Raw genomic sequence first — 21,819 nt, forward strand, 5'->3', positions numbered from 1 at the left:
GAAGCTTTCTGCACAGCGGCCTTTCTGAAGGTAGTTTGATCCCCATGAGTAGCTCCCAACCCTGCCTGTTCTGGTGAATCTCTCCTGCAGACCCAGACCTGGGACCATACAGATCAGCACTGCTGGAACAGGCAGTGGATTCCCGGGCAGCTTTCAGTCCTGTTTCTCTTTAATCTAGTTCCTCTTACAGGGATAAACAAGGGAAAGTTCGGAAGCTGCCTTCAGCAATCAGACTTTATTCACTTATTTGTTTGTTTATTTATTATTCTGGAAGCTGGGGGAAATACAATAGAAATGGAAGCGCTTGGATATACACAATTCCCAAACAAGCAGGAGGACACTGAAGCAGACACAAATAGGAACAAACTGTCCAGTTGTGTTGAACATCGTGGTGCAACACTGGGGGTCCTAACACATAACAGGATTCAGGAAGGCTGGGTAGGCTACATTAACTAATAGCACAGCGTGGAAAAGAATGCGGTGGAAGGGAATTGAAGGTACCTGTGAGGTGGTTGAGCATTGCAGTGGAGGCTGAGGGAGCACGCAGGGGAGACTGACAGAGATAATGATGTTACCCTAAGCAGGCTGAGTCAAAACTGGTGGATTTGCTAGGCGTGCTGGACATAGCTGAAATCCTAACACTTGGAAAGTGGAGGCAGGAGGATGAGGAATTCAAGGTCAGTCTGAACTACATAGTAAACCTCTACTTACCTACACACACACACACAAACACACACACACATACACACCTATAAAGTGAGATTGGATTGACCTTGAGGGGAGGGAAAAAGAGAAGGACACAGAAGGAAGAGCAGGGCCTGACAGCTGCTTGATTCAAACCCCCCTCTAGTCTAACCCTGCCTGGTTCTTTCTCTAGCCCTGCTCATCCCTACTCCTCCCAGTCCCTGCCTGGCTTGCTCACAGCTCTACTTCCATACAAGTAGGGTCAGCCTCCTCTATCCTATAGAACATGACTTGGAAAATGTAAGATACAGTGTTCAAGACGCCTCCTGAAAGAGAAGATTAAGGAACCTAAGATCCAGAGGATAGGGAAACGGCTGGGAAGTGTGCTCTTTGGGGCACTTGCAATCGTGATCTTACAGGTACTGTAGTTTCCTTATCTAGACCCGCCCAAAGCTGGCTCTGTTAGTCACGATAGGGGCCCTACCCTTCCCGGCTGAACTACTGGAAGCTGACAGATGTGGGAGAGGAAAATCATCGTGTTCAGTTGTGCCCGTCCTCTTGAGCCACCAAATTTCAGTGGAGAGTGCCGAATCCATGTTCCCATGAGAGCCCTCATTATATCCCTGACTTAAACTCAGTGTCAGATTTGAAGCAAGAAGGGGTATTGCTGAGGGGGAGAGGAGGGAACTAACAGAGAATGGAGAAGTGTGAGAGTCATTAGAATGTATTATATACATGTATGAAGTTGTCAAAAAATTTAACTAATAAAAAATTTTGAGATATGTTTCTGAAGAACCCTAGGACAGGACAAGTGTACCTAACTGGACCAAGTTTACTTCATTCGCTCCTGTCAGGCCTTCTCTAAATTTCTTTATGGGATTTTTAGCCTAAGATCTTCCTTTCCCAGCATCCTATTTTGTTTTGCCCTTGCCTAAAACCTGTTGTCCCACATGCCCCTATTCCAAATGTTGGTGCCACCCTTTCATGTCCGCCTGATTGCCTCTTGGGCTCTCCGGTGACCCATGGTACCAAGCCCTCCCAAGTAGGCTCTGATCTGAAGGGATATGGCTACTAGAAACAGTTTGGGAATCACCTCTCAATCTCCCCAGTATTGGCGTGGAAACAAATTAGGAAAGCCTTTCTCCCTGCCCTCTCTAGCAGCAGCATACCCTCCTTCCCAAGGCGAATTAATCACCGCCCACCAGAAAGAAACAGGACTGCAGGAAGCGAGCAACTGAAGCTTCAGAGCATGCGGGAGTAGACAGAGGAAAGGGAAGTTGTGGACTTGATATACTCACTAAGGTGCCACTTGGCTAGGTGAGAAAGGTATCAGTTTAGAATGGAGAGTATCTGCTTCTCCAGAAGCAGAGCCTTCCCCCAGTGGGGACAAGGGCACGGTGTCCTGGACATTAGCAATGACTGTGATTTTCTCAGGTCCCTTGGCAGTTGGACAGATGGTCAGGGGTTTTTTACCACAGGACCACAGGCAAAAGAAGGGACGTAGGGGGGCCGAGAAAGAGGTGCTAGGGAAAGCATAGATAAGAGACCCATCGCTCATGTTGTAGAAGGAAATGTCTCCTGACTCATAGTCCAGGAAAACCCCAACCTGGCGAGGAGGGGCTGCTAAAGGGAGAGGGGTCCTGAGTGGGGTCAGGGCCCAGTACCCGTTTCCATATAACTCCACAGCCCAGAACCCATTCTCGGGGGTCATGGGGTCAAACCCTTTCTTCACCACATTCTCTCTACACACACCAACGGCCCAGTCAGTTCTATCTCCCACCTCCACCTCCCAGTAATGTCTCCCTGAAGTGAAGATCTCTCGGCCTAACACACAGGGCCAGGAGTCAAATCTCTCTGGTCTATCAGGCAGGATCTGACGTGAATCTTCCAAGCGAACTGATTTTGAATCCTCATACAGAAAGAGGTGGGGGTGCGCTGTGTCTGGATCCAGGGTCACGTCCACTGGAGGCAATGAGAGAGAGAGAAAAAGAGAATCAGCAATATACTCGGCCGGTTATCCCTCCTTCCCAAATACGTGGAGCAGACTTAGGAGCTGATGAACCCTGTAGTAGGAGAGCTGCATGGCCCCTCACTTGCTGCCCTTCTCTCCAGACCCATCTCTCACCTGCAACTACGGAATGACTTAAAAACCAACTACCTAGTGGGAAAGCGTCAAAGGGCCCTTTTTGCTAGCCATCCATCTTCTATGATGCCTCCTGGAAGGTGCTGAGGTCAATCACTGTCACCTTCCTCCTTTCTATCCTGTCACTAAAGGGAACGTTTGCGTGTTCTCGTGTTCAAGCCTCACAGGTCCTTGACTCCCCAGACAGGGCTTCAGAGGCACCGAGGAGCTCGGAACCACTGACCTTCATGCAGCGCCGTCTTTTTACACCCTGCGATTTGTAAAACAGAGAGACTGTCAGTGCTGCCTTAACAGACAGGAGGGAGAAAATAAATCTTGTGGGTCAAAAACAAGAAGACAACTTACTGAGTTCTTCCAGAAGTCTCTCTGGAAAAGAAACAAAATTATTTCAGTGACTTTTTATAACAGGTAAGGGGAAGGAGGAAGACCAGAATGAGAAACACAAAAAGAGACATTGTTTAATCCACGGTGACCCAGTGAACTGGGAACAGAAATGCTGCCGGCAAAACCAATATTTCTAAGAAATCTTCTGGAAGTCCCTCCTGGCTTAGGACTAGATCTTAATCATAGGATTCTTCCTGGGAAGCGGGGTTAGAATTGGCCAGAGGGCCTGAAGCCACTAGGTACCCATTGTTTTAGAAGGCTCATAGTTCTGTCCAACTTCAGGATTCTAAGAGCCAGCGTTTCTCTGTTGGATGTTCTTGTTGGAACAGGCTGAGTCCCACTTCTTGGGAAGCTGTGACAAGAAGCCCTGTGGGCACCGTGACTTACCTTTAGAGCCAAATTCACCCTTCTGCTCTCTGGATCTTTCCTTGTATAGTCGCCAAGTGAAAAATATGGACCCAACAGTAAGAAATCCTAGGGCTAGTATGACGACAGCCACAGCTACTATCCACGGAGTCAGTCGTGGCACAAAGGGAGCTAAACAAACACAAAACAAAACAAACTGAAGAAGGGCATTGTCTGGAAAACTGAATAATTTCAGCTTCTCTCCTGGTGTCAAAGGAGATAGAGATGGGGATGCCCTTGACAGCCCCCAACCCCCACAGCAAGAATTGCTCTTTCATACTAAACTTTTCAGAGAGATTTGACTCTGGGGGGAGGGAAAGACAAGCTTTGAAGAGCCATGTAGGGCCGGGATATGTGAAATAAAAATTTAATGGGCCAATTGGTGTTACAAAACCCCTTGCTAACTACCACTGAGGTGCTGGAGGTTAAGGGAGAAGAAGGGTGACCACATGCATCACAGACTAGGCTGTGTTGGCCAATAAACAGGTAACGATCCCTGCAAAACCAGAGGTAATAACCAGGGAACGACGGAAGAGCTTACTTCCTGGAGGAACTCGGCAGCCTATATGGAGCTCCAGTGTGGGATGAGGAAAGGAGAGGTACAGGGAGGGCAGAGTCAAATCAGAAAAGTAATTTAATCCCTACTTATTGAAGGAGAAGGATTCAGTCAAGAAGGCTCCAAGGAAGAGAATTTCGCTATCTCACTTGTTTATCCTAAAATTCAGCTCTGGAATGTTTACAGCATGGGGGTGGTGTATGGAGCACTAGAGGAGGAGCCTAGGACCTCGTGCACGCTCTAAGCCTTCTATCACGGAGTTACAGCTCAACCCTCAGCATCGTTATTCAAATGAAGGTGGTAGGGCTTCCCTCGAGTCAGCAGGCAAGAGCCGCGGGGACAGGGACGAAGTAGACAACCCTACCATGAAGTCCCTTCTGACCCGGGTCCCAGGGGATATTGTCCCGAGTCTCTGTCAACATGGCAGTCCAATATGCGTTCCGCTGACCTGGTACAGAGATCTCTACTTCCTTCTCCTGGCCCAGGAGGAGATTCTGGATGCAGCAGGACACATTCTTTACGGAACTGTCTGTGAGGATCACCGAAGCTGCCACAGTGAACAGGCCTTCCTCATCACGATTGCTGGACTCTGTTGCGGATGGAAGGCTGTCTCCTGAGGGCGTTCTCCACTGCACTTCTGGCTCTGGGAACCACCCTGAGGAGGTGCATTTCAGCTGGATCTGACCATTCTCCTTAACTCCCAGACTGATGTGCGGATCAGAGCCCAGCGCTATGGAGAGAGAAGCTGGCTTTAATCTTCCAGTGGGTTCTTTCCTGAGAGCATGATAATCTTAGTTTGAGAAAGACAGAGAGGAGGCAAAAGTGGACTGGGAATAGGTGGGATTCCTCTAGTCCTTCTGTGTAAAGACTAAAGAAACAATAAAGATAATAAGATAATTTCTTTCTTTTTCTTTTTTTTTTTTTTTTTTTTTTTGGTTTTTCCAGACAGGGTTTCTCTGTGGCTTTGGAGCCTGTCTTGGAACTAGCTCTGTAGACCAGGCTGGTCTCGAACTCACAGAGATCCACCTGCCTCTGCCTCCCAAGTGCTAGGATTAAAGGCGTGCGCCACCACCGCCCGGATAAAGATAATTTCTTATCCCTTATCAGAGATGGTGTTTTATTGGAAATAGTACTTGAACAAAACAGCAAAAGTCTATGGGTAGACATGGGGGTTCTTGTCCAGCCATCATGAGAGCAAGAACAATGACTAAGAGCTGGCTAAGGAGCTCCAGAGTCAAGAAAGAACTCTGTACTTAGAAGTTAATGAAACGATTTGGGAGATGAGGCAACTATGGTTAGACATTTTTCGGGATGCATAGAAAGGTATTCTTCTTTTTAGACAGGGTCTCACGTAGCCCAAGCTGGCTTCAAACGCACCACGCTGCTGAAGATGACCTTGAACTGCTGATCCTCTTGCTTTTACCTCCCAAGTGCTGATATTACTCCCAGGGGCCAGCACAACCATTTCATACAGTGCCGGAGATCCCACCCAGGGTTTTGTGCATGCTAAACAAACATGCTACCCACCATACCTCTATCTCCAAAAGACTATATTCTTGAGAACAGACTTTGGAGGTTTTTTTTTTTTCTTTTTTTCTTGAGGTTTGTAGTCAATAATTTAACTTTCCTTTACCTAAACTGATGACTCGGAATTTTCCTAAATGGGTTCAACCTCATCTTTCCTCACGCAATTATGCCCTAACAAAAATCAACATAGGGCCAGGTTCGGGAAAACACAGCGGTAATCCTAGCACTCAAGAGGTGGAGGAAGAAGGATCAGAAGTTCGAAGCCAGCCTCTGCTACATAATAAGTTTGAGATCATATCTCCAAAGCAGCAGAGTGTGATGGTGCAGGATCTCAGTATTGAAGAGTCTTGGAACTCATTCTGTAGAGTGAGTGTAGTTAGGCTTATCCCCGAACTCACAGAGTTCTGCCTCTGCCTCCCAAGCGCCGGCGCCATCCGGCTTTGTTTTGTTTTATTTTTTGTTTGTTTTTCGAGACAGGGCTTCTCTCTGCCCTGGAACTCACGCTCTCTGTAAACCAGGTTGGCCTAGAACTCGGAGATCCTCCCACTTCTGCCTCCCAAGAGCTGAGATTAAAAGCGGACACCCACAACGACCGGCTAAAGATAGTTTTGTGTCATCAAATACCTAGGTGAGTTTTTCTGTTATTTGAGGCTGGGCTTTATGCTGCGAAGCTGCCCTGGAACTCATGAGGTTCCCAGTAGCCAAGGTTGATTTTGATTCTTCTGCCTCCATCTCGCAATTGCTGGAATTGCAGGCGGTCACTTCACCCAGTTTAAATTTAAGCACACCACACACACACACACACACACACACACACACACACGATTATATACGCAATCAGTCTTTAAGATGCACTTCCCTAAAATGACATGAGAGTTATATGTGGTACTTTAGATATGGCAAAACATCGCGATGCACTTTAGGACTAGGGGCAGCAAGACTTAAGTTTATACGAGTACTTTTCACTTCCTAGCACCTAGAGCCAGTATGGTGTGCACCTGTAATCCTGTACTTGGGAGGAGGAGGCAAGAGAAGAGCATGCACAGCATCTCCCACATGGTCTAGCGGTTAGGATTCCTGGTTTTCACCCAGGCGGCCCGGGTTCGACTCCCGGTGTGGGAATGCCCTTCTTTTAAGTAGGCTGGTTCTATAAACCCTGCTCTCAAAGTAAGTAAATGAGTCAACTAACAATAAATTTAGAAAGGCAATATATATGTATTGTACATGTTAGTGTAACATATAGGAGTTTCTTTAAAAGTATATAATGCTTTTACCTTTGGCAAAGTACTTTTCACTTATTAGGTAGTAAGTGGATAATAATAAATTTTATTTCCTTTTTGCGAATTCTAGTATATAGCTTACTGGTTTCACAGTAGGAGACACACGGAGTGGGCGGTTTGCTTGATTCTAATCATAGCAAGCAGGGAAGTCAGAGCTCAATGTATTCTTTCCATCTTATCTCGCGGTGTTGGGGGGGGTGTGTGTGAGTTAAAGTAAAACCTTTTGGTGTAGATGAAGAACATTAGAAACGCACCACACTCTATAATGCTAGGGTGTCAAATCCTTAGGCACTAATCCACGAAGCTGCTCAGAGCATCTGAGACGCTCACCACAGCCTTATATAAACGTGAAAATACACACAATTTAAACCATTTCTGGGAACTGATCCAGTGAATTATGGTGTACTTTGTAAAAGGATGCAGTCGCCAGAAGCGATGGTGCACACCTGTAATCCAAACATTGTGGAAGTAGAAGCAGGAGGATTGCCAGAGCTACATAGCAAATATTGTCTCAAAAACTAAATTAAATTAGGAATGTTATATATTTCTTAGAGGAAGCAGTCTTTTTTAGACGGGGAAAGTGCGGAGAATTAAAATGAAATATCCGCAGGAACGCCATCTCGCTCAGCCTCCCGCCCCCTTGGTTGAACCCCTTCCCACTCATCTCTCACTCGGCGCCGGCCTGCCTTCGTCAGCCTCAAAGTGATTTGGAGAATGAACTCGGTAGTTCCTAAAGTGAGCGTCTAGGGAGAAGTGACTCGGCGACGCAGCCCTCTGTGTACCCACCAGTCACTTTGAGATGCGCAAAGGCCTCCTCGGAGTAGTCCTTGTCTTTGAAAAAACACCGGTAGTCCCCCTGGTCCGAGACCCTGACACCTCGGATCCGCAGAGTAGCGCGGCCGTCCGGGAGCCCGTCGGTCACCAGCGTCACCCTTCCGCGGTACTCGGTCATCTGCTGGTCCTCCTGCTCCTGACCAGCCCGATAAAGAAGCACAGCTGGCGACCTAGTCTGTCGAAACCAGCGCAGCTCCTCCATGTACTCCGCGCTCGCGTTTGCGGAGAAGCGACAGGTCAGCTCGGCATCTGAGCCCAGTAGGGCCAGCACTGCCTCCTGAGGTGCGATCACATCGAAGGGAGCTGCCAGAATAAATAAGGTCAGATGGGAAGATGGGATGGATAGAGGGCCTACAGACCAGACTGGCTTCTAGTAAAGTACGGAGCTCAAGCTGCCTACTATTCCTTTTGTTGTTTTGTTTGTTTTTCAGACTGGATCCCACAAATTCCAAGCTGGCCTCCGGCTCACTGTGTAGCCTGGATTCTCTTGCCCTGGACTCTCAACTAGCATTGCAGGTGTGTACCACCACACCCAGTGTTCCAGTTCCTTTGATTTAAAACAACAACAACAACAACAAAAACCCTGGGGTCTCCCTATGTAGCCCCAGCTGGTCAGGCTATCTCTATCCAGACCAGGCAGGTTTAAATCCATAAAGATCTGCTTTTGCCTTCTTAGTGCTGGAACTGCAGGCATGCACTACCACCAGGGTGGATTTTCTTTGAATCCACTGAACTCTGGTGGAGGTCCCCACTTGGAGCCACACTGGGTCACTGACATTTACAGGGACCTTCCATCCTTACATCAAAGAGATGGTTAGAATACAGACATACCTGAATTCAGCGTGGGCAGCTGCAGGACCATGAAGGTGAACAGATAAGCCAAGAGGCAGGAGTTGGGGGGAACTGCCATCTCCAACCTTGCTGGGGCAACAGGCTGCTGATGGAGTTGTCAGGAGCTTCAGGCTGGGAGATAAATGGTCAAGGGGTTAGTATTGACTCTGCAAGCGCCCTGCTTGCCACTAGTTCTTTCCAACCTGGAGGGCTCTGTACCTCCCCCACACGGTAATTTTCAGTCCATGTTACAACAGTACCCATCCACACCCTTCTCTAAATCCAGTCAGGCATGCACAAAATAGCAAACTCGGTCGTCCAGTCCTCAGTTGTCTCCAGAAGGGAGCTCTGAGACACAGTTTCAGATAAATCTCTGAATTTACAAGAAGAAGAAGGAGAAGAAGAGAAATAGAATCAAATCATATTGAGTAGAACATCTCGTTATTCATGCTAAGAAATGATAATAAAGATAAAGCCATGGAGGTAGACATAGATAACATGAAGTGAAGGAGGAGAGAGAAAACATGGGAAGTGGTGTTTCACACCTGTAAGTTCAGCACCATGGAGGATCTCTGTGAGTTACATAGTGAGCTACAATCTTGCCTGTCTAGACAGAAGAGAGGGGCAGAGCTGAGGAGCTTGAGGAGCAGAAAGCCTAGCACAGAGGAGCTGGACAAAGAGAGCTGTGTTGTTCTGTGTCTCGCTGAACTGAGAGTGAAGCACCTACCCACTTCGGTGGTCAGGGAGGAAAAAGGAATGGGAGCCAGAGTAACCAAAAGAAAAAGCTGTTTGTAGCCCTAGGGCCAAAGTTAGAGCCAGCAGAAGGAAGGGGGTTGTGGGCTGTTAGGGAAGCCTGCCTCCAACCCCACCCCTGGGGTGGCCAAATGTATTTTCTTAGGAAAAAAACAAAAACAAAAACCAGTTCTCCAAGGATGTGAACTACGGATTGGTAGTCCAGTGGTTCGCTGTTCATCATCCTCTTCTAAGAGAACAGATTATGCTTTGAAGAACTGGACTGAATATAAGGAATGAGGACAAAAAGACAGAAAACCTGAGTAACTAAAGTGATGGGTGAGGCCTTCAGCAGTTAATTTACCCCTGTAGCTTCAATTCTTTTAGCACTGAAAAGAACAATAAGCTCAGTGTGGTGGCTCACCCATGTAACTTCAGGACTCAGGAGGCAGGAGGATCATTGTAAATTTAAGGCCAACCTAGGCTACATAGCAAGATTGAGGTTTGCAAGAGCTACATATAAAGAACTTGTTTGAACAAAACAAAAGAGAGTTGAGGTTTTTTGTATGTGTCTTTTTATGGCTGTTGCTGGGGTAGTGGGGTTTGTTGTTGTTGTTGCTTGATTTGTTTTGTTTTAAGCAAAAGACTAATGTTAATAATACCTGGTTTGAATTATGCTGAGTAGGGAGGCATTTGGAAGAGTACTTGAAGCGAAGCAGGCAAAAGAATAGGAGCCCAGTTGGGCTAGATGGTGGCCCATGCCTTTAATCCTTGGGAGGCAGAGGCAGATGGGTCTCTGCGAGTTCAAAGAGGCAGGTTATTTCTCTGAGTTCGAGGCCAGCCTGGTCTACAGGGTGCATTCCAGGACGGTCAAGGCTACATAGAGAAACGCTTATTTGAACAAACCAAAAACCAAAAGAATGGGGGGTGGTGTGGGAGGATAAAAAGGAGGAGGAAAACGAAGAAGAAGAGGAAGAATTGGAGCCCAGAAAGTAAATTGCTCTATCATCACATTTGTGAATAATTAAAGGGTTGAGGCCACAATGACTCGGGACACTTTCAGGAGTTGGTGTGTGGGCGGCAGGATCCTACTGGACACCCACCTTCATGGTGGTACAATTGCCCAGCTCACAAGGACTTTGAGCTTCTCCCTGCCAACGTCACTCATGAGATCAGTAATTCCTTGTCTTGTTTTGAATTTACATTTATTACCAAAAAATGAGACAATGAAGAAAAACATTTTTATAAATGAAACCACCACAAATCCATCAATTAATGATAGTTGACATATATTGTTCTGGTATTTATTTCATATTTGTGTAATCATAGAAACAATTAGTAAGTTTTCCTGAATAATTCAAAGCATTGCTTAAAAAGAAAGTGTGTAATTGCCAAGATTATGGGATGTTTGGTGGTTTTTTTCTGTTATAAATAATGTGCTTGGCATTTGGTAGCATGTCCTCTTTACATTAATGAAGCCTTGAGTTTGATCCTCAGCGCTGTTTAAAATCAGGCATGGTGGCTCATACCGGCAATCCCAGCTGGAGGCAGGAGGACCAAAAATTCAAAGTTGTTCACAAATATAGACTAAAGTTAAAGCCAGGGTAAGCTACTTGAGACCTTGTTAGAACTTCCATTTGCCATCCTTCGATAGCTCAGTTGGTAGAGCGGAGGACTGTAGTGTGATCATTTGGATATCCTTAGGTCGCTGGTTCGAATCCGGCTCGAAGGAGAAGTGTTTTTATGGCTCAGGACACATGATGGCAGGAGAGAGAGGTCAGAACAGGACCAAAAGGCAAAGGTCCTTCCTTTGATAGCTTCTAATATGCTATCTGATCTAATTCTATAAATCTTACCATTTGATCAAAGGGTATGTACATTCGACTCTGCCAGCAAAGAGAGGTATTATATGTTTACTATGGAAATATGAAATTTGTTAAATCATCATTATTATTATTATCATCAAGTCTTTTTATGATAGCAAAGCTGGTCATTTTTAACGCATTGACAAACCACTTGATATAATCTAGGCTGGAGCTGTCCAGACCAGTTGCTGTCTGTTTTGAGAATAGGGCTTCATGATGCTTCTTATTGGTCCAGGTGGACATTTTAGAAATTAAAGTTAATAACTATATTGTAATTTTGGAGTCTGGGGAGATGTGTTAGCAGTTAGGAGCTTGGCTGCTCTTGCAGAAGGCCTAGGTTCAGTTATCAGTGCCTACATGAAAACTCACAACCATCTGTAACTAAAGTTCCAGGGGCCTTGGGGCACCAACACACACATGATAAACATACATGCCTACACATAAATTGAAAAGAATTTTAAAGTAACTGCTTTATATTGTTGACAAAAATTTCTTCTCAGTTTTTATTTTTCTCTTAATCACTATGATTAAGATCAAGGCCAGCTACCCCAGTTGGCCCACCGAACTGCCAGGATGTGGATTGTCCCCAAGCACAAATCTGGTTATACTATTTTTTGCTTAAAATTTCTCTGCATGTTAAGGACGGGCAAGAGGGCTTAGAAGGTAGCAATCCCTGCATATCTGATTGTCAATCAGAAATGCCACATTCAGCTTGCTCATACCTACAGGATATCCACATTATCAAAATACCAAGACTTTAGTTCTGAATTCTTGCCTCTTCAGTTGTGGGTAAGAGGACGCGGGAAGGAAAGGGTGGGAACTAGAGTTTGAGCTCTCTTGATTCTCTCACAGTGTCTCCCACCAAAAGCCAAGGTCAGTTAGCTGCTACTTAGTCTCTGAGCTAGCAGGTTTCAGCCCACCTGTGACTTTTGACTCTTATTGATAAATAGATGGAATGATAGAAACTTAATTTAAACCTATATATCGAGGTTGTAGGAGAGCCTGGCCCATGAGACAGGAAGCCTCACCAGGCTACAGCCTGAATGGCCAGCGGGGCTGACTGAGGGGCTACGGGACAGCAGGTGATAATTAGAATATCAGTACATTCATGTACAGCTGCTAACCTGACAGAGAAATTAAATCTTCCTCTTTCTTCTTCCTGCACCCTCCCTGCTGTCCCACCAACGGGCAGAATTTGGAATTGGTGTGGTGACTCAAACCACTACCTCCAGATAACAGTGTTTATCTTCCCTCTTCCAGAACATTCTGTCCCTTCTTGTTTGTAAGATTAATTCCTCTTCCTCCCTCAAAAGTCACTTAAGGGCGGTAACTTCTGCAACTTCTTCCAGAAGCAAACAAATGTGACTATTCTTCATGGGGGTGGGAGGGCTGGATCGTGTAGCCCAGGCTGGCACCAAACATATTATACAACTAAGGATAGACGGAAAGTGATTGCATTGCTTCCACCTTCCAAGGCTGGGATTACAGATAGGCATGTGCCATCAACCTGGTTGTACATCACTTTTATTATTTTATTCTATTTGTTTATTCTGAGACAAGGTTTCAGTTTGTAGCCCAGGCTTGCCTGAAACTCACCATGCAGTCTAGCCTTGAAGTCAAACTGACCCTCCTGCCTCAGCATCCTGAGAACTGAAATTAATGTATGAGCCACCACGCTGGTCTGTGTAATTGTTTTATCTGTTACTTTTCTACATGTTTCTGGACACAGTAACTCATTTATGCTTTTATTTCTCTATATAACCATTTGCATGTTTGATGTGTTTTAATTTCATTTGTGTGCGCATGCTGGAGATTGAACTTGAGGCCTCCTGATGAGGAGCAGACGCTGTGCTGCTGAGTTACACCTGCAGGCTTCTGTAGCTTTTGGTCTTATTCTTGTTCAGAATCAAGGGACGAGGCAGCAGCCAGCTGTGTGACAGTTCTGGTTAAACTGAGCCAAGAGGAAGGGCTGGAGTGAGCGAGGGCCGTGTAAGTGTGTAAGTTCTGTGCTCTTAACTGGCTTGCCATTGAACTTCGTGGCCAACTGCTCTTTTAGGGAACACACACGATCAACATACACCAGATATGACAGTCTGACATTTTGACAATATGATTCTGAAATCATGTTCCTATTTACCAACCTTGTGCCTAGGGTACTATGATGGAATTTGCATATTTGTAAGGGATGTGAAAATGAAGTGACACGGAGATAGATGGTCTGGAGAAGATGGAAGGGTCACCAGAGTACTTAACAGAAGTCAACGAACTGAGGTTGGACTGAACAAGATGGACAGAGAATTCAGGGAAGGGATTAAACAAGATCTTCTCTGAGCTCTGCCCCTTGCAGCCTCTCTGTCTAACTATTGTTCTCTTTGGTCTTTTCACTGTCCTGTGGCCTTACTGCACAACTGGCCAAAGCGGGGCCTCCTTTTCCCTCTAGCTGACAGGCTGGGATGGTGTGAGCAAAGCTGCACTCTGATGGTTCAGCAACACCTACACATTTGTTACTCGGCCCAGCGTGGTGGTGCACACCCACCACTATGCCCAAGTTTCTGGTCTGCAAATGAATTCTCGCAGTCGGATTTCCGATGCAAATTACGTGACGGTTTTTTTAATATCCAAACTCAGGTTTGGATCAACCCCTTTCCAGCACCGCAGCATGGTGAGTGCGGAGGAAAGTGTAGCAGGGAGCCCTGGGAGGGTAGAACTTTTAAAGGGGAAACACCGTAATCAGGGAGTTCACATCCTGCCATCTAGGGATCGGATAAGGAGGGCATAGGGTAAGGTAGTGTTTGAAACCATTGGTCAGTTTGGGGGTGTAAAAACCTAACAATGAGCCATAAATAACTGACAGGGTATCTTCAAGAACAGGATGCCTCCCAGGAACATCTGGACCTCGTTAAATTTTATGGCCCTGTTCCTTAGCTCTCTGGTGGACTATTTTCGAGGTATCTGTTCAAATTCTGCCATGGCAGCACATTTCTGGAGCTGAGATCAGCCCTCTGCTCGTTATATGCCTTAAGATGAAGCCCCTTCTTTAAAACGGAGTTTGCAAAGTCATGTCCTCACACCACCACGTGTCACGATCCAGCAGCATCCAGGACATTCAGGTGTGGCAGTTGGGGGGAAGGGGGGGACGACAGAATTCAAGGCCAGTCTGAGCTACACAAGACCCAGATGCTTTTAAAAAAATGGCCTTCTCTCATCCTCTTACCAATGAAGTCACTCTGTGGCCCCTGACTAAACCTCGTGTCCGTTCACCAAAAACAGACCCTGAAAGAAAGACTTGGATGGCTGTAACTTATTGGGAGAGGATCTTGAGAGACACAGTGAGGATGCCAAGAAAAAACAAGGAAGCGCTAACAAAGGGCAAGTTCACCCGTGGCTCCTGGGAGTTCGGCTTTGCTGGGGACTCTTTGTCTTGAGACAGGGTCTCCACTATGTTACCCTGGCTGTCCTGAAGTTCAATATAGAGACCTGGCTGGCCTTGAGCTCACAGGGGTCCATGTGCCTCTGCCTTCTAGGTGCTAAGATTAAAGGCATGGGCCAGGATTCCCTGCTACTGGGGATTCTTAAGGGACCAGGTGGGATTAGGAACTCCAGAGAAACCCTGTCTCGAAAAACCCAAAAAAAAAAAAAAAGAACTGAGTGGAAATCTTGCTGCCCGTGGGGACTTGGGGAGTGATGTTTGTCAGAGAGATGCCAGAAGCAAACCGGGAGACAAAGAGGTGGTACCTTGAGATTCAAGGGCTGTGAGATTCAGAAGACAACTGCCTCTAAATAAAGGAACACTGCTGTAAACTGCCAGTATTCTCAGGACTTTTCTCAGGCCCATTCACCACTGTCAGTACCAGCTCCAGGTCTCTGCTTCTCTTAGCCACTGCCTCTCCAGACACACTCTGCCTGAAATCGCCCCTCCCTCACTGTCACCCAGGAGTGAGGAATTACCCTGCTTTCAGGCAACCTAGGGAAGAAAAAACGGACCCACTGTTGTGGTCAACTTCCAAGAGAGGGTTTGTGACCTAAAACTTGAAAAACAATTATTACCGTCTCTTTCCTTTCTGTCCTTATCTCCAAAATGTTGTCTGGTTTTTGTTTGTTTTTAAATCATCCTGAGGCTTAGAGATCTTGGGGGTGGGGTTTGGAGCTCTGACTCCCCGTGCAGTGAAGTCAGAGGCCCACAGGCCACTCTGTGACAGTTCTGTGACAGCAGTGGTGTTTATGAAAGGCTTGATGTTTGTAGAACAACAGGGGCAAGGGCGACCCAGACTTTCCCAAGCCCCTTTCTTAGTTTCTCTGGAAAGTGAGCAAGACTGAAATTCAATTGCCAGGTGAGTTAAGTTTGTAGAAAGCAGCTGAGCGTGTTAAAGGTTCGCGTTTCTGGGAATGTGCATTAGCCTCACAATGAAACAACTGTTCCCTCCTAGGAATATCTGATTATCAGCGCGTCATGAACATGCTGTATGTCTCAGCTTTTGTTCTGAGAAACCTGGGGGAAGTTCCTTTTCGCTTCAGATGTCAAGAGTTTTCTGTATCTGACAACTCTCAGTGGGGAGCCAAGTTTGGAGTGGGTGCTGTAAGTGCTTGGGGACTGGTAGTAGGGCCCTGACCGCCTGCGGCTGTGTGAAGCCCGCTGGCCAAGGTCCATCAGCTGCCCAACTCGGGTTTGCCTGTGGCTGTGAGGATTGGATGGGAAACACAGCTCCCCAGTGCCACCTACGGCAGCCTGAGGAAGTTTTTCTTTTTCAGATACTCAAGTGAAGATGGGGTTCTTGACCTCACGACAGAAAGGAACTTCAGGATGAACCAAGAAGCAGAATGGAGTTTTTTAGGAACGGATTTTAATACAGATAATTTTTTTTGCTTATTACATTTGTTTATTTTGATTGATGGATGGACGAACTGATTGATGGGGGACGATGGGTGTAGGAGCACACGTGTGTGGAGGTTGGAGGACAACTTCCGGAATCTGCTCTCTCCTTCATGTGCGTCCCAGAGACTGAACTCTAAATTGTCAGTGTTGATGGTGACTGCCTTTACCCGCTGAGCCTTCAGTATGACTTAAGCATGGGAGATACTAGAGAGAGAGGCATCCAGGAAAAGGAAAAGACACACTCAGTGTGAGTGTGGGGTCTGAAAGGAGAGTTACACTTGTGTGTAACCAGGAGCCGCATATATGTTTTTCAACATATAAAGAAGATCAAAAGAGGGATTTGTCTGTAAATCATCATCACCTAGAGTCAACCTGTAACTGTTTATTAGTTTCATCTACTTTTTAAAAATTGAATAGCATTAAATTAACTAGGGCACATATGCTCAAATATGTAAATATACAAACATGAATCACACGAGTATATATATTGATAAAAACTACAGTGTCCTTGTCCAATGGAAGACAATGTAGCAATTCTTTAGGAGTATCTAATAATATCCTGTTCTTTTTTAAATTTCTCTAATCTCTCTCTCTCTCTCTCTCTCTCTCTCTCTCTCTCTCTCTCTCTCTCTCCTATCTTCCTCTGAGAAATCCTAACTTGGCTGAAACTGCTTGTATTGACCGTGTGGTTATCAAAGGTGTGATGATGCTCCTGTCTCCATCTCCCGAGTGCTGGGATTACAGTCATGCATGCTACTTTTCTAATAAGGATCTAGTTGGTTCATTGTTTGACTATAATGGCAACTTCAGCATTTTTTTTGGGGGGGGGGTAGCGAAGTTTCCCAGAATTCTGTTGTTATAGACTTTTCTCTTTAATCCCAGCACTGGAGAGGCAGAAGCAGGTGGATCTCTAAGTTTGAAGCCAGCCTAGTCCTCAGAAGTAAATTCCAGGACAACTAGGAATACACAGAGAAACCCTATCTCGAAAAACAACAAAAATAAACAAACAAAAAGAGTTTTCTGAGAATCAAACTCAATTAAATTGTATTTTCGAATATCTCACCTTAGGGATTAGGCTCCATTTTCTCTTGAGGCAGCTTTTATTTTTTACTGTCTTTAAACTGAAAAATCTGTATCTCTTTGTTTTGGGTGATTAGATTCAGTTAAATGTTTTTGATCTTTTCTGTGTTTAACCAGTAGTAAATAACTGTGTCAGAAGGCGGTTGTCAGGTGGCCTAATATGGTCGAAAATACGATGTAAAAAAGGATGCTAATCACCCACGAGAGGATTCAAACCCTCAATCTTCTGATCCAAAGTCAGACACCTTATCCATTAAGCCATGTGGTCCCACATGGAGGGGCTCTTGCTCATTTGTTATTCAAAAAAAAAAAAAACTGTTCTCTTCATGACTCGTGATTGTTAGCAATGTTGTCATTACAAATTTATTGGTGAAATAAGTTTAAAATTAATATCATGGAGTTTCAACCAGAAATTCTTGAAGATAGAAATTTGGTGATTCAGGCCTCCTAAAGGTAGAAAAGATAGGATGAGAAAAAATAAGAGGGCCAGATACAGAGAAGACAGCTGTAAGTGTATCTGATGTAACATCAGTTCTAAAAAACAAACAAAGTCTTTGATCCTATGAAAATAACGTGGAAATCCTTGTTAGCCTGCAATCAGATGGCTAGAGACTGTTGCTCCGTCAGTGATGACTGAAAGGCAACATTGGGTCAACAGTGCTTGCTTCTGACAGCACTGAAGCCTTTCCAAGTCGGAGGAAGCTCTTAGGACACAGGGTGTTAAGGGGAAGGAAAACAACAGGATACACTAAGGGAGGGAGAAGACTTCATCCTGCACGGAAGCTTGTTAAATTTGGGAAATAACTCGATAGCTGTAGGAAGTCCCTGAAACTGACCACACCCCAACTAAGCATAGTATACTGTAAGGATAGCTGACATTCTCATCTAAGCTGAACTCCCTTAGAAGTCGAGACCAGCTGTCTGGCTGGAAGAAGCAGAAATCAGGTAAGCTGCCTTCAAGAGGCTTGGAACAATTGTGTTACCTGGACAGACTACTCTCCAGTCTGCTGAGATGTCTACAGGTTTCTAGCTTTTATGAGCTGTCACTAATGCTGATGTTGGTGAGACAGTTGTCTTTGGGTCATTTCTGTGCCTATAAATAACACTTCACTCTATTGCTATACATAGTCTTATAGCAATACGTTTATTGCTATAAGTCACTAATGTCTTAGTTACTACTGACGTGATGAAACACCATGATAAAAGCAACTTGAAAAGGAAAGGGTTTATTTGGCTTCTGCTTCCACATTACAGTTCATCACCAAAGGAAGTCAGGACAGGAACTTAAGCAGGGCTGGAACCTGAAGGCAGGAGCTGGTGCAGAGGCCATGACAGGGTGCTGCTTACTGGCTTGCACCTCATGGCTTGTTCAGCCTGCTTTCATATAGAATCCAGAACCACCAGCCCATGTCTTCCTGCATCAATCACTAATTAAGAAAATGCCTTACAGGCTTGCCTATAGCCTGATCTTCTGAAGGCATTCTCTCAATTGAGGTTCCCTCCTCTCAGATGATTCTAGCTTGTGTCAAGTTGACATAAAACGATTCAGCACAAACCCTAATAAAACTCATTGGTTCACCGAGTTGGACTTTAACGGTATCTGTACTTTGTTCTCTCCCTGGTTCTCTATCTAGGGTGAACAGAGGTCTGCTCCTGTCTTCCCAGAAAGAGTGCCACACAAGACCACTTCAGACACATCCTCAGCCAAGCCTCCCAACAATGCAGTGATCACGTTGATAGTTCTATGGTCTAGAACCTGTGCACAGGATTTCTGTGTATAACGTTCTCTATCACTTTTTCCTTATGCAAGCAAACTGCCTAGGACATCTGGTTTCCCTCCTAGAATTTAATCACTTAGGAGTGGGAACTGGTGGTGTGACCCATCTCAAAAAAAAAAAAAAGAAAGAAAGAAAGAAAGAAAGAAAGAAAGAAAGAAAGAAAGAAAAAAGAAAGACAGGGAAGCCGTCTTTTTACAATAAATAATAGGGCTGCCTAAACAACACCCGAGAAATCACACCACCAAAGGACATGCTAATGAGGAGGGAAGAAGCCGGAAATCTCATAAGTTCCACTCCTAGATAAAGACTGCAGGCAAGGGCTGGAGAGATGGCTCAGAGGTTAAGAGCATTGCCTGCTCTTCCAAAGGTCCTGAGTTCAATTCCTGGCAACCACATGGTGGCTCACAACCATCTGTAATGAGGTCTGACCTACAGATATACACACAGACAGAATATTGTATGCATAATAAATAAAATATTTAAAAAAAAGACTTTTTAGACAAATTGACCACCCTATTTCTCTTCAAACAGAACGACACTAAACTAGGTGAGGAAAACCTGTCAGACTTAAACCCCAGCTCTCAAGAAGAGAATGGGTTTTTATGCTCATATGCATGCATGGCGGTTAAAGAACTTTAAAGAAGTTAAAAGTAAGTCATCATTGACACAAGCTTGTAAATGTTCATCTTAGGACCATCATGCATGCATAATTGCTATGGGGCCTCCCTCTCCCACGCCCTATCTTCACCACACAATTTAGAGGCCCTGCCAGCTCCTGGTACAACAGCAGGCAGGCCTCATTCAGCTCCTCCAAGGCTGCCTGACCGGTCTGTCCTTAGTTAAAACGCTTGCTTCCACCTTAACAACACTCTGTCTTTGCAGTACCTTTGGCACACAGGTGGCCATGATGCTCCCCGATGATTCACCCTTGAGAGTTTTAAAGGACAGTTTCATTCATGGGTCTGTTAAATAAGACAACTTCAAAAGTGAGGCTCAGTTATTCGCCAGCCCTCCGCTGGTTAATGAACAGATCAGTAGAGACTCTCAACAGGGTCACAGGCTCTGACAAATGGCTTAAAGTCAGCATGTAAAGAAATGAATAAATATCCTGACCTCAAGGCACACTGATAGATTAAAAACCTACAAGAAGACTTCTATGGACTCTGTGAACCTTCTACAAGGAGCTATAAAAAGTCAGAAGGAAAAGAGATCACTACCAAATTTCTTTCATTGATTTAGGAAGATACAATTCTGATCAGGCCTCTGAGCGTTTCTATGTAAAAATCAGACCTTGCCTTTTCCTAGAGCTAACAGGCTTCCTACTGGATAAATGAACACACAAACAGCTTTCAATGGGAAAACAAACTCAAAGCTACCAAGCTATTATTTCTGACCTAAAAACTGCCTCTCTTCTGCACATTTAAAGGGATAGTAATGAAAAAGATTTGCCTTCTCAATGACTACTCTGAATAATCAAGCACCTGATATTAAGGAAAAACAGCAAATAAAAAAAATAAACTTTAATGGATGTAAAGATGCAAAGAGTTTTAGTGATGAGGGGTCTGCGCTGAAAGGTTAAAAGGGTTGGAAGTTCCCAGATGGAAAGAAAAGGGAGAAAGTCCATGCAAGTTGTGAGGGTCTGGGTAAATGATTGAAGGCATGTGAATGATAAGACTTAGAGATGACATACATGTGACAGTAAGTTTCCAAGTCCAAAGTTTAACACACTGACATCACGCCTGCCGCGGACTGACTCTCTTGGAGATTGAAGAGCGAGGGAGAACAGGGGTGAAGGCTTAGGAGAACCCAGGATTCGGCGAATGACAGACAGACACAACTCTAATGAGATTTGAATCTGCTGCAACTTTACTAAAATTCAAGCATCACTTTTAAGAGATTACAGAAGGAAGTTGGCAGACATAAAAGTTTCCATAGAAAATGATTACAGACAATTAATTATTCTTAACAAGTCTTGTGGTCAGGGCCAGGTGGGCAGAGCTTTTCTTTGAAATCCGTCTCACACCACTAACTGTGCTTTCTCATGGCCCTAAATCATATCTGCCCTAAAGGTAACCAAGGTAACCCAAACACCATTCTTCAGGATTCCACCCCCAGGGTTTGTTCCAATATTGAATGACTGACTTCATGTTATCAAGAATAGCCTGCCTTTCTTTCCTATCTAAAATGCACCAGGGGTTTCTCATTCTGGCTAGCCTCTCCATAAATGGTAACGCATGCCATTCCATACATTTTCCTTCATAATTTACCCATCTTCTACCAAATCTCCTATCATGGGCTCTTTCTGTTCTAGGGTATATGTAAATTCCCCCAGAGAGCGAGTCAGAGTCTTAATCATAACATTAATGGCCTGAATCAAGGGAGGGAACTGACGCATCAGTTCCTCCGTATTCAAGGAGCCATTGGAAATGCCTCCTGGTTCCTTGAACAGATTAAGTTTTTGTCAAGAGAAAAATAGAACAGAAGCAGAGTCAATGCAAGAAACCACCGCCAGGAACAAAGTGAATGAGATTGTTGAGGCTAATCAGGCACCTCAACTCGAGCAGACTGCCAGGGAACCGCCTGGGGCCAAGCTCCGGGAAGCACGAGCCCCTCATTTTGAGACGGCCACCACCTGAGAGGCATTTTGTCACACAGGCGGGACAGCCGTGGATGTGGCAACGCCTGTACTCAAATCAGTGGACTTCTTTTAAATCATTAATCTATTCTCAATAACAGTTTAAATACTAGCTACTAAAGCTTCACAAAAACAAAACTACCGCCGGGCAAGGGTGGCGTACGCCTTTAATCCCAGCACTTGGGAGGCAGAGGCAGGCGGATCTCTGTGAG

At 45.1% G+C, this 21,819-nt stretch overlaps 1 protein-coding gene and 2 non-coding genes across 3 annotated transcripts; 2 read left to right on the top strand and 1 right to left on the bottom strand.

Moving 5' to 3' along the window:
- Positions 1–1,981: 1,981 nt before the first annotated feature.
- Btn1a1 (butyrophilin subfamily 1 member A1) lies at positions 1,982–8,723 on the bottom strand. Its single transcript, XM_057787354.1, has 7 exons — positions 8,645–8,723; positions 7,766–8,116; positions 4,621–4,902; positions 3,599–3,748; positions 3,173–3,193; positions 3,051–3,077; positions 1,982–2,646 (listed from the first exon to the last, which is right to left on the bottom strand). Exons 1-7 carry the CDS (start codon positions 8,721–8,723, stop codon positions 1,982–1,984), a joined length of 1,575 nt encoding a protein of 524 aa, XP_057643337.1.
- Positions 6,750–6,821, top strand: Trnae-uuc (transfer RNA glutamic acid (anticodon UUC)). The gene has a single exon. It is a non-coding gene; the product is annotated as a tRNA-Glu (tRNA).
- Positions 8,724–11,020: 2,297 nt separating the features above from the next.
- Positions 11,021–11,108, top strand: Trnay-gua (transfer RNA tyrosine (anticodon GUA)). The gene is given in 2 exon segments: positions 11,021–11,057; positions 11,073–11,108. It is a non-coding gene; the product is annotated as a tRNA-Tyr (tRNA).
- The last annotated feature ends 10,711 nt before the right edge of the window (positions 11,109–21,819 follow it).

The sequence above is a fragment of the Chionomys nivalis genome, chromosome 13, assembly GCF_950005125.1.
Source record: "Chionomys nivalis chromosome 13, mChiNiv1.1, whole genome shotgun sequence".
NCBI lineage: Eukaryota > Metazoa > Chordata > Mammalia > Rodentia > Cricetidae > Chionomys > Chionomys nivalis.